Source organism: Zingiber officinale, chromosome 3A, assembly GCF_018446385.1.
Source record: "Zingiber officinale cultivar Zhangliang chromosome 3A, Zo_v1.1, whole genome shotgun sequence".
Taxonomy (NCBI): Eukaryota; Viridiplantae; Streptophyta; class Magnoliopsida; order Zingiberales; family Zingiberaceae; genus Zingiber; species Zingiber officinale.
In genome coordinates this window covers 151,641,881-151,655,252 of record NC_055990.1, presented here as the reverse complement: position 1 = coordinate 151,655,252, position 13,372 = coordinate 151,641,881, and the positions used below count along the sequence as shown (strand labels likewise).

At 36.2% G+C, this 13,372-nt stretch overlaps 1 protein-coding gene across 1 annotated transcript; it reads right to left on the bottom strand.

Moving 5' to 3' along the window:
- Window positions 1-5,088: 5,088 nt before the first annotated feature.
- On the bottom strand, window positions 5,089-5,598 carry LOC122050779 (pectinesterase inhibitor-like). The gene has a single exon (XM_042611655.1). The coding sequence runs from the start codon at window positions 5,596-5,598 to the stop codon at window positions 5,089-5,091; it is 510 nt and encodes a 169-aa protein (XP_042467589.1).
- Between the last annotated feature and the right edge of the window lie 7,774 nt (window positions 5,599-13,372).

Genomic DNA, 13,372 nt, shown 5'->3' with positions numbered 1-13,372 from the left:
ATTACACTTAAAAAACTAGTTGTTATGCGCCCAATAAGAGGGTTTTCTTGGCACTATTTCATTATCGCTTCTCTTCCACTCTCTTCACTGAGCTCAGATCTTTATACCAATTCTTGGAGGCTTTGAGTGAAGTGTTGCTTCACTTCCAAGTTCATTGAGAGATGTCTACAAGCAAGAAGAAAGAAGCTAGAGTTTCATTGTTGTAAATCTTATAAGATTTTATTTGTATTTGTTTCTCTTTTTTTCTTGTTGTATTAAGGGCTTGTACAAAGCTTCTCCGCCTCTGGAGTGTTTCTAGGAGTGTATTCATAGTGGATGTGTAAGAGAGGGCCGGAACCTTGGATTAGTCTTCTTTTCTTGAGGTGGATACCAAGTAAATCTTGGCATTAGCGTTTGCTTGAGTTTTTTTACTGCAACAACTCATTGATCAAGCGAATGGGGCTAATCACCCCTAGCTCCTGGAGTGACCCAACAACTAATACTAATATATATTTATTTTCACAACAATGAAATATTTGTAGTAATATTTGTGAAATTTTAAAATATTTAATGATGCAATCAAATAACTTTTTGCTATTTATTATCCCACTGCTCATTTAATTTTAGACAAAATTTTATGAACATATCAATAATGAATCTTTGTCTTCTTACATATTTGCTAGGAAAACTAAATGAAAAAATATTTTTATATTGCTCCTAAAATTTATTTAATTGTATTTGATTTATATTCTAGATTTAAATTAGGAATTTTACCTGAAATGTTAACTTATATTATGATGCTTTAATTCCCATTAAATATTTTTTTCTCATGATCCAACTAATATTATATATAATGTTAGAATTTATTAATATAATATTTATAATCAATATTAGGTAAAATATGGAATATAATCTAATATTTATGAAACATAACAAACTACTGGTAGTGATTTAAATTTATAAAAACATAACTTTTATTAAAAGAACAGACGAAACATTCATGAGGATCCTCAAGTTTCATACAAGAATTTGAGAATTATTTTACAATTTCTTTTGATTTTAGTGAAGAAGATAGTGAAAATTTTGATATCCTAAATTGATAGTCACAGAAGGCTCAAAGCTGTTTCGTCCTCTCCGTGATCGTCAAAGAAATTCAGCTTGTCCAGTATTGACTGTTGCTGTGGATCAAACGTTCAGTGCCAACGGTAATATGTTAGATAAACGACGATCAACTTTGTCTCTCGACTCATTGCAAGCATTACTCAACAATTGGACTAGAGCCAAAAAAATGAATCCAAGGAATGCAACTTTCTGATGACGAAGTCAAAGAATTTGATACCAAAGGAACCAATACAACAGGACTGGAATATGAAAGTGAATAATAACATCACTTGGGTAAAAATGTAAAAGAATTACTTGGTCTTTGATTCTCCAATATCCTAAGGGGATACGTAGATAATTTAAATAATTACAAACTCTTTTTTTTTAAAATATTTTAAAATTTTAAAATTTTTAATATAATAATTGTGAACCTTATGAATTATAAATGGTAATCATTCTAAACGTTTATGATTAAAAGTTAACCGGTTAGAAATTATCGAATCAACAACTCCAAATGGTCAAATCATCAGTTTCAAATCATGGCCCCGGCTACTCGACAGCCTTCCTTTCCCTTTAATGTACAGCTAAGATAACTTGTCAATCTTTTTCCATCTCTCTTGTCGATTGTTTTTCAATCCAAGTATTTGGATCTATTTTATTAGAGAAACATACCCTACATATTAATATTCGAATGACAAACTCTCTATTGGGAAAGATAATTCGTTGATCTCAACATCCTCATCAATTTATTTCTAAATCAATAGGAAAGAGGTAAAATCATGGATGACTACTAGTCATTAGTATTTAATATAAGTAGCTAAAACATGAGAGAGGACATGTTCCTATTCTTATGATAACATGGAGGAGGTAAATCACGAGTGGCTAATAAAAAAAATGTGGAACTGCCACATCAGCGGTCCCCCTAGAGCTGGAAATCACGAGTGGCTAATAGTCATTATTACAAGTGGTCAAGGTATAAGGGATGATATGCTCGGATGCATAGAGATTCAACCCCAAAACTTTATGGGTGCGTTTGGTAATCGCATAACCAAGGTTACGAGAAATAAAATATAACTAAATGTTGTTTGGTTCAACCTACATAATACAATAAAAATTTATTTGTTTAAAGATTTTAATTAATAACCTAGTTTAATATTTTATTATATTACCCATAGTTACAAAACCAACCATATATTATTATTATTATTATTATTATTATTTAAACTCTACGTTTTTTTAATTTTTTTTATGTTTTTCTTTATTTGTATGTTTTTTAAATTTTTTCCATTTTTTATTAATTTTTAAAATTTTTAAAAGTTTTTTACATTTTTTTATTTTTTATTTTTTTAATGTTTTAAATTTTTTTATGTTTTTCCTATTTTTTCTTATTTTTATATATATATATTTTAAATTTTTTACATTTTTTCTCCATTTTTTATTATTTTTATATTTTTTTACGTTTTTCTATTTATTAAAATTTTTTATATTTTTTACATTTTTTATTTTTAAAATTTTTGTCTTTACAATTTTTTTTTAATTACATTTTTCTCTAATTCGAAAGTATTTTGGTTATAAAAATTTCGTTAACTCCGGAATCATGAAAAACTTCAACTTTCCCAAGTTAATATTACTTGAGAATCATCGATTACCTAAATCAAACAGATTTTCGTTGATAATTTTGGGGTTCGGGGTAAGGGAATGAGAATAGAAATGATTGTAAATATTAATGAACCTCCCATATTACTCAGTAATGATCTATTCCTATATTTAGAGGAATGAATCCGTAGGTTCCATCATCATTTCCCCAAATCAATCATCAAGTTTCATTCCATTTTTATTCCAAACCCCCCAAACAAGTCGCCTCTAAAATTAATAAGAATAACCTCCAACTAAATATATTCTATATAACAATATTTCATACCTTAACTATTGTACCATCCGGGACAAATGACAAACTCTCTAAGCATTTTACTGTCCGGGATTAATTCTCCATATTTATTTATTTATTATTATTATTATTATTATTTCAGGATAAAAAAAGATAGATGAAAAAGAGAAGAAAAGAAATAGTTTAGATGGAAAAACAAATAAGAAAAAAAAAAGGACGCCCAGTAAAAGTCAATGATCAAGACTCGGCGATGAACGTTGTTCAGCCGGCTTTATTAGACCGAATGCGTACATAACAATCGCTGCCAATTTCTTACTGCCAGATTTAACATTTGCAATCATAATTCTTATTCAAAATTTATTCATTTCAGGAAATAAAGCACTAAAGCAGTTGAGTACTTATTAAAGCCGAGAGAACCATGGTGACATCGGTGTACTCGTCCTTGAACTGCGACAAACCGATAAGGCTGCTAGCGGCATACTCCGAATATTTGACAACAAGCCCCACCGAATTAGCTCCGCGGATCGTGTTGGCGATGATCGACTCCTTGACGAACTTGAGATCATTGATCGCATCGGTGACGATACGGTTGGCGCCCTCGGCCCGCACCTTAGTGTCGGCGTCGGTAGTGGTCTCGAACAGCTTCTTTGCGTAGGATTGGAGCACGACGGCTTTCTCGATGGAGATGTCGGCCCCGAGCAGGGCCACGTCCCGGCTGTCCTTGACCGTCTTGCTGCGGGGGTCAGAAGCGATCATGTTCATGCAAGGAATGTTCGCGTAGGAGTCGCCAAGTAGACTGCAAATCTGGTCGATCACGGCCGAAGAGACGGGCTTGAAGGAGATGAGTTGGAGAAGGAAGAACGCAAGAAACACGCACGCCTTCATCTTCCCTTCAATTAATTAATTACGACTCTTTTTTTTCTTCTCTTTTTGTTTTGATTTGACTGCTTTTGATGTGGATTGGTAGCTCTCGTTTTGTTTATTTATAAAGCAACGAGAAATATTTTATTACATTTTTAAACATATGGAAAGATTATGAGAATTTAGTGATTTATATTATTTTATCAATGCGATGATATAGGAAGAAACTAAATGTCAAATAATATTAATGATTAGATAAGTTTTCTCATAAATTAGAAAGTATTGGTTTTTTGGAAGATCGATTAAATTGTTAAAGAAGAAAAGGAAAATAACAAATAATGTAAAATTCTTTATGCCGCTAATAAATAGTAATAACTAATACGAGTTAATTCTTAATTATTATTTTAACATTTTGCGCTGTCTTGTCATATATAATAAATTATGGATTGACAAGAGTAATAATTATTAAGATTTCTTGAAGGATTATTATTTCAATTTTCAACATTTATTCTGTATGTTTGGCAAGTAATAACTATTAGTAATAATTATTCATTCTCTAAATATGGAAAAAATATATCATTTTCCATTAAGAACTTAATGGAACCTTATTTGGAGAGTTATTTTTCATTTGTAAATTCATTTAAAAAGAAGAAAATAATTGGATAATGATTTTTTAAATAGGGAAAGATACCAAAACCGATGCTACCTTCAAAGAAAGAAAAAACATAGCATGGCTAAGCATGCAAGGTATTTGTCAAAATATGCATGCCTACATAAATATAAATCATTAACGTTTTTTTTTTGTTGAAATTAAACCAGTATCATTTAATTAAACATTAGTATTAGCGAGATAAAAAGAAGGTATAGTAATAAAAGTATTATTAAGATAAGTTTAACTTTGAATGAAAAAATATTTCTTGCGATCAAGATTTCAAAAAGAATATATATACAATGAAAGATATTTTTTTTTTGTTAAAAAAAAAAAAAGAGATCAGCGCTTATTAATGTTATTTCCTACAATAACTTCAATTATTATCGAAATCATGCAGACTAACCATTTAGAAAACATTATACTCTCTGTTTTTGAAAGAAGTTAAATTTCATCATATAGATCAGAAACAAATGCACTCATGAGATTATTTGTAATTGATGCGTTAAGAGCATAAATTCCATTTATTAGCAGCCAAATTGAGGATTACATTCATCTTCTCATCGTTATTGTGATCAAACTAGAAATACATAATTAAGGCATGCAGCTGCTACTGGGGACTGAGGAGCTCCATGAACCTCTGTGCGAGGAAAATGAGGGATCCCAGGTTAGCTTTGTCTCCCTCCTTCATCCCTCCGTCACAAACAGTTGCCACCTGTCCCGCCTGAGTCAATAACCCTCTCCCAACCTCCGGGCTGCCGCTCTCCAGAAACTTGTGGGAGTAATCCAGCAGAGGAGGGAGATTGTGCTGGTAGAGGAGCAGGCACGAATCCAGCCAGTTCTTGCCGCTGGCGTCGTGGGACGGGTCGCGTCGTTGCTGAGCATAATCGGAGCTGATAGCCTTGGCGCTGGCCACGGACAGTTCGAGAGAGATGAGTCCGAGGCCGCGGAGGTCGGCGGTCGCGCTGCGGGGGTCGTCTCCAAGCGCCTTGAGGCAGAAGTCGGGGAAGACGAATTTGGCGCAAGCGTTCTTCAGCGAGTCGGAGACTGCGGCGGAGGAGTGATGGGGGGCGGCGGAGAGGACGAAGAGGAGGAGAGACAGGGCGGTGTAACGCGCCATGGTAATTCCAGGTTCAGGCTTTCGACGCCCGAATTGCTTGCGGAACCTGACTGAGGTCAGAGGAGAGGAGGTGTGCACTATTTATAGTAGAATAAGCGAACAGCTATATAATTAATTCATACGATAGATTTTAACGTTTCCATTTATTATTTCACAAAACCAATTTTGATAGGATAGGGACGTGTTAAATACTTTGTGTTTTTTTTAATCTATAATTATTTATTTTAAAATCATCTATTTAAATTATTGTGATTGAATGACCGGTATTAATGTATTTAATTGTTTACTGGTTTGTCAAGAGGGCATGTGATTATGAGATATTAGACTTTTGTATTGTTCATCGTGAGCATTTCTCGGTTTATTTGGACGATTGATGAAAAATTTTCGTGATTTATTTTATATTAAATTTTTTGATAATTTATTGTATTAATTTATTTATTTAGGGCAAAATAAAAAACATGTTTTTAGAATGGTCGCACACAAAGGCAGAGGTCAATAGGAAGGCGTTCTATTTTTCTTTAAAAAAAATGAAATTGTATTCTTATTTTGTTGCTTAAATTCTGATCTGAGAATTAGATTCTTAAGAAATTCTTATTTTGATATAGAATCATTTTTTTATCAGGATTCCATCAAAGAAAACTAAAAAGGCCAATTGATTTTTTGTTATTCCCGGGTAGCTTCTGGAGTATACAAACTGATCGTCGAAGCTAGTGTTCGACACTATCTCCGTAAACGATATTGCTCCGCTACGGTGCTTAACGGATTGTTGCAATTCGTTCCCAAGATACAACGACGACAAACGTCTCGGAATCGTAGCACTCCGACTTCCGAGACCAGCGAACCTTCTAGTAGAATTCTTGGACTCTTGAATGCACAAGATGAGATGAATGCTTGAGGAAAAGAAGAGAGGATTGAGTGAATATTCCATCATCTGGAGGGTTCTATTTATACTGAAAGAAGAGGTTGAGTGTCCTTTGGGTGAGTGGATGTGTTCTTTGGGCTGGATCGATCTAGATCATCCATTCTGAAGGGTTGTAACCCTTCACCAAACCTACTTCAATCTCATCCATCAGATCTAAGGAGTTGTGACCCTCAGATCCCGCCTATTGTCATCGGCCATCGGATCTGGATCCATTGATTCGATGCTTCAGATCAAGTCTCATCCCAAGCCATCAGATCGTTACTCTTTGCGATCCAACGCTCTAGATCGCATCACAAGCGATCCATCATACCTATTTGATCAACGTTGATCAACGGTAGCCATCCAAAGTGCGCCTACAAAGCGCCCAAAGCGCCCATTGCGCACGTGCGCACGTGGCGGGTGGCGGGCTCACAGGTGCGAGCATCTGCTCGCCCTGGGCTAAGGGAGCACCTGTCCTTCTATTTTTGTGTTAACTCCATTAACGCATCTTCATTAATAAGTAGATAATACACATCGAGAATTTCCGATGTGGGACTATTCTCCCATGCACTTTATTAATGAATAATAAATGTTATTTTGGGCTGACTTTAAACATTAATTTCTCATTCACCCTTAATCGGTTTTGAGCAAATTAATAGTCTAAATCTATCTACGCGAATCGTAGATTTCAATTTTGAAGTCAATTACGACTTTCAACAATTGATGGCTTCCTTCCTCAAAATCGTTTTGGTCCATTTAAGGCCCCAATATCCAACAATCCCCCACATGAATGGAAATTAATACAATGCGTGTATGCATGCTGACACTTTACAAGAGTCCAATCGATAAGTCACTGCATCGGGAGAGGTAGCTTGTGGCTTTGAACCTTCCGTAGTGAAATGCTATCGAGTATACTAGGCTGCGCAGTGAACGTGTTGTCTTGAACTGCTCAGCTGTTGGTGTATACTTAGACAATAACACCCACACAGAGATCTATCTCACCTACTTTAGGTTCTCATGGTTGGTTCCGTTTCGGCCATGGATACCATCTTGGATTCATGAGTGTTTCATTGAAGCGGCCTGTCTTCACACTCACATAGGTGACACTTCTATCAAGAGTATCCTACCATACTCCACCTTATCAGGTATAGAAGTCACTAAAAGCGTAAGCTTAACCTCACTACATGAGGTAGGACAACACAAATTCATCCTAGGATTGAGATAGAGATAAACTATCTAATGTGCTGGTCCACAACTTCTGTAACTTCGTTGTCCCATTGAACCAAGATCTTGGGATCTCCAGTCAACAAGGTTGGGTTACTGCTACAGTCATTTTCAGTTGTAGATTTTTAATCCCATTCCTCTTGATGAGCAGCATACTTGATCTCGACTCAACCCCTTCATTAGAGGATCTGCCAAATTATCTTTGGACTTAACATAGTCGATTGCAATCACTCCATTCGAGATCAACTACCTAATGGTATTATGTCTACGACGTATATGTCGTGACTTCCCATTATACATATTACTCTGTGCCCTTCCAATCGCCGATTGACTATCACAGTGGATTAGTACGGCAGGCACAGGTTTCATCCAGCTCGGAATATCTTCCAAGAAATTCCACAGCCATTCAGCTTCCTCAGCTGCTTTGTCTAGTGCTATAAACTCGGATTCCATAGTTGACCGAGCAATGCAAGTCTGCTTAGTGGATTTCCAAGATACTGCTCCCCCACCGATCGTGAATACATATCCACTAGTGGATTTGGAGTCTTTTGTATCTGATATCCAATTAGCATCACAATATCCTTCCAACACAGCGGGATATTTTCCATAATGTAATCCATAGTTCATAGTATATTTCAAATATCTGAGAACTCGCATCAATGCTTTCCAATGGGTGTCGTTTGGATTACTTGTAAAACGACTCAGTTTGTTGACCGTACAGGCAATATCTGGACGTGTGCAGTTTGTGAGATACATCAAACTGCCTATTATCCGAGAATATTCCAACTGCGATATGGTCTCACCATGGTTTTTCGCTAAGTGTTGACTTAGATCCATAGGTGTTTTCACTGTAGAGAGATCGTACGCATTGAATTTTTTCAATACAGATTCTACATAATGGGATTGTGTTAAAACTATCCCTTCTGATGTCCTGAGAATTTTAATTCCCAATATAACATCTGCTTGACCCATATCTTTCATATCAAAATTTCTGGTCAATATTTTCTTTGTAGTCATGATTACTGCCCATTATTAGCATGTCGTCTACGTATAAACAGACAATTACATAGCCTTCAGGTGTGTTTTTGACATAAATGCATTTGTCACATTCATTTATTCTGAATTCGTTTGATAGCATTACTTTGTCAAATTTTTCGTGCCATTGTTTAGGCGCTTGCTTAAGTCCGTACAACGACTTAACAAGTCGACACACATTTTTCTCATTTCCAGGAGCCATGAACCCTTCGGGTTGCTCCATATAAATTTCTTCTTCCAACTCACCATTTAAGAACGCAGTCTTAACATCCATTTGATGTATTTCAAGGTCATACAGTGTTGCAATGGCTATTAGCACTCGTATGAACGTAATCCTTGTCACCGGTGAGTATGTATCGAAGTAATTAAGGCCTTCCTCTTGCTTGTACCCCTTGGCTACAAGTCTGGCCTTATACTTGTCAATTGATCTATCAGCTTTATACTTACGTTTTAGTATCCACTTACAACCTAATGGTTTATTACCAGAAGGAAGGTCTATTAATTCCCAAGTATGATTATTCATGATAGACTCAATTTCACTATTGACAGCTTCTTTCCACATTGGAGCATCGGGTCTAGAGAGAGCTTCACTTAATGTTCTTGGTTCCATTTCTGACATGAAAGTCATGAAATCTGGCCCGAACGATTTCTCAACTCTAGCCCGTTTGCTACGACGTGGCTCTTCACTTTGATCGTCAATAGTCCTTTTATAACAGCTAAGTTCGGTAACGTCATTTTTGTTTGAACTTCCGTTGTTATCACTTTCAACGTTTCCCTTTTTATTTGGGAATACGTTTTCAAAGAATATCGCATTCCGAGATTCTATGGTTGTTCCCACATGTATATCATCTGATTTGTGAACTAGGAAACGATATGCACTACTATTATGGGCATATCCGACAAATACCGCATTGAACGTTTTAGGTCCGATCTTTACTTGCTTTGGTTTAGGTACTTCGACCTTTGCCAAGCACCCCCACACTTTCAGGTATTTGTACGATGGCTCGCGGCCTTTCCATAGTTCATATGGAGTTTTATCATTTTTCTTATAAGGGATTCTGTTGAGAATGTGATTTGCCGATAATATTGCTTCCCCCCACAAGTTTTGAGGTAAGTCTGAATTTATCAACAAGGCATTCATCATTTCTTGTAGTGTCCGATTTTTACGTTCGGCAACACCGTTTGATTGAGGTGAGTAAGGCGCCGTTGTTTGATGGATAATGCCAGATTCTGTACAAAATTCATCAAACGGTGCACCATATTCTCCACCTCTATCGCTTCGAATTATTTTAATTCGTTTGTCAAGTTGGTTTTCAACTTCTGTTTTATAGGTTCTGAACGCCTCTAGGGCTTCGTCTTTACTTCTTAAAAGAAAGACATAACAGAACTTTGTGCAGTCATCAATAAAAGTAATAAAATATTTTTTACCTCCTCTAGTTTGCACAAATTTCAAGTCACATAGATCACTATGTATTAACTCTAGAGGAGTTGTTGTCCTTTCCACCGAATGAAAAGGTAGTTTCGTCATTTTCGCTTCCACGCACACTTCATATTTGTGTGTTCCGTCAACATTGACGTTTGGTAATAAATTTAATTTGACGAGACGTTTGAGAGTATTATTATGCACATGTCCGAGTCGATCATGCCATAAATTAAAACACTCAACAACATAGCTGGAAGCATTTATTTTATTACCATCAAAATTTCGGAGTACAGGCATTACAGCCATTTTGAATAGACCCTTTTCTAGGTACCCCTTTCCTACGAAGACACCATTCTTCGTAAGTACAAAGTTGTTTGACTGGAACACTAGCCTAAATCCAGCCTTGACCAATGCCACTCCAGAAACTAGGTTCTTACTGATATCGGGAACATGAAGTACATCAATGAGTGTTAGCTCCTTTCCGGACGTCATCTTCAGAACAACCTTTCCGAGTCCAACAATTGGCGACGTCGTGGAATTACCCATATAGAGCTTCCTGCCATTTATCGGAGTATACTTGGAGAACATCGCCTTATCGGAACAGATATGACGAGATGCTCCAGTATCAATGAACCACTGATTCGGGTTGGTATCCACCAAGTTGGCTTCAAATACAACCGCAGTGAGATCCAAGTCCTCAAGAGAGGTTGCGACATGATTCGCAGCATCCTTTGGCCCCTTGGTTGGCTTCTTTGGGCGTCTGCAGTCCTTGGACAGGTGTCCTGCCATTCCACAGTTGTAGCAGGAGCCTTTGAACTTCTTTGCTTGAGCCTTATTTTTAAACTGCTTCGGCTTTTTAGCGTTCGGCTCGACCAGGTTGGACATTTCGTCTATAGTGTTGGTTGCTACTCGGAAAACTTAGAGGTTCCACTGTACAAAAATTTTGTACAAAGGTCTGAACCTTTTCCTAGCTACCATGTGTTCTTTTAAATTAAATTTTGGACCGCCTGCAGAACTTAACACGTTTGATCCAAAACTTAATCTATTCGTTCTTTTAGGTTTTGACTTGGGTCTCCTGTGGAACTTAACACGTTCGACCCAAATCACCTTAAGTTATTAATTCCATTAAATATTAATTTCCATAATTGGTTTCCAGTACTGACGTGGCGAGGCACATGGCCTTCTTGGATATGGGAGCAACCACCACCGACCAGACAAAACCTTTTATAGAAAGCTAATATTTAATTTCCTAAAATAACTTTAGGTTAACCGAAAAGAACAATCAAATCACAAGGAAAAATAAAACAAAAGAACACAACATCGAAAAACATATTCGAAATACTAGAATCGTAAGCCTCTTGTATTTGATATTATTTCCATAAATAACTAGCATGATGCGGAAAAGAAAAAACTACTAGTTATACCTTCTAGAAAGACCTCTTGATCTTCTACCGTATTCCTCTTCTAACCTCGGACGTTGTGTGGGCAACGATCTTCCGAGATGAGAAATCACCAACCACCTTCTTCTCCTCCTAGCTAGGTTCAGCCACAAAAAAGCTTTACCAAGGATGAAGAACAAAACACCAACCAAGCTCCAAGAGATGCAAGCTTTCTCTTCTTCTTCTTCTTCTTCTTCTTCTCCAAGTAGTTTCCGGCCACCGCAAGAGCTCCAAGGGAGAGAGAGGTTCGGCCACCACAAGAGGAAGAGAGGGAGATGATGATGATGGCCGGCCACACCAAGGAACAAAAGAGGGAGAGAAATAATAGAGGTTATGTCTCATGAAGGCACCCCCACCCCTTCTTTTATATTCCTTGGCCTAGGCAAATTAGGAAATTTAATTACAATAAAATTTCCTTAATTTCCTTGACATGATTTAATTGAGAAAAATAAAATAAAATATCTCAATTTAATCTATATTGGCCGGCCACATCAAGGGGAAACAATTTAGACAAGTTTTAATCAAGAAATTAAAACTTCCTAATTTATTTCCGGAAATTTTAAAAAATAAAATTTCTCTTCAAAAATCTCTTCATGGTTGATAAAAGGAAATTTCTATAATTTTAATTTTTCAACATGTGAATAATTTTTAAAGAGAAAATAAAATATCTCACCAATCTACAAATAAGGAAAGAGATCTCTTTCTTTAATCTTTTGTAGATCTTTTACAAGAGAGATATTTTAATTTTAATTCTCTTTAATAAATTATATCTTCCACATAATAAAAATTAAAATTAAAATCCTTTTTTAATTTAATTTGGTCGGCCCCTCTAGCTTGGGTTCAAGCTAGGGCCGGCCACCCCAATTTATACCTAGGCCGGCCCTAGCTTGGTTCCCAAGCTAGCTTGGCCGGCCCCCTTTGGGTGGGTATAGGTGGGTATATTACTCTACAAATAAGAGGCTACGATAGGGACCGAGAGGAGGAATTGGTTTTGGTCTCCCGATAAAATTAAGCATCCCGTGTTCGCCCCGAACACACAACTTAATTTTATCAATAATAATTCATTCCACTGGAGAACTATTATTGAACTACCGCACCAATCCCAAATTACATTTTTGGGCTCCTTCTTATTATGAGTGTGTTAGTCTCCCTGTGTTTAAGATATCGAATGTCCACTAATTAAGTGAGTTACTGACAACTCATTTAATTAATATCTTAGTCCAAGAGTAGTACCACTCAACCTTATCATCATGTCGGACTAAGTCCACCTGCAGGGTTTAACATGACAATCCTTATGAGCTCCTTTTGGGGACATTATCAACCTAGTATCTCTAGGACACAGTTTCCTTCTATAATCAACAACACACACTATAAGTGATACCATTTCCCAACTTATCGGGCTTATTGATTCATCGAACTAAATTTCACCCACTGATAAATTAAAGAAATAAATATCAAATATATGTGCTTGTTATTATATTAGGATTAAGAGCACACACTTCCATAATAACCGAGGTCTTTGTTTCTTTATAAAGTCAGTATAAAAGAAACGACCTCAAATGGTCCTACTCAATACACTCTAAGTGTACTAGTGTAATTATACAGTCAAGATAAACTGATACCTAATTACACTACGACCTTCTAATGGTTTGTTCCTTTCCATTTTGGTCGTGAGCTACTGTTTATAATTTATAAGGTACTGATAACATCATCTTCTGCATGTGACACCACATACTATGTTATCTACAGTAT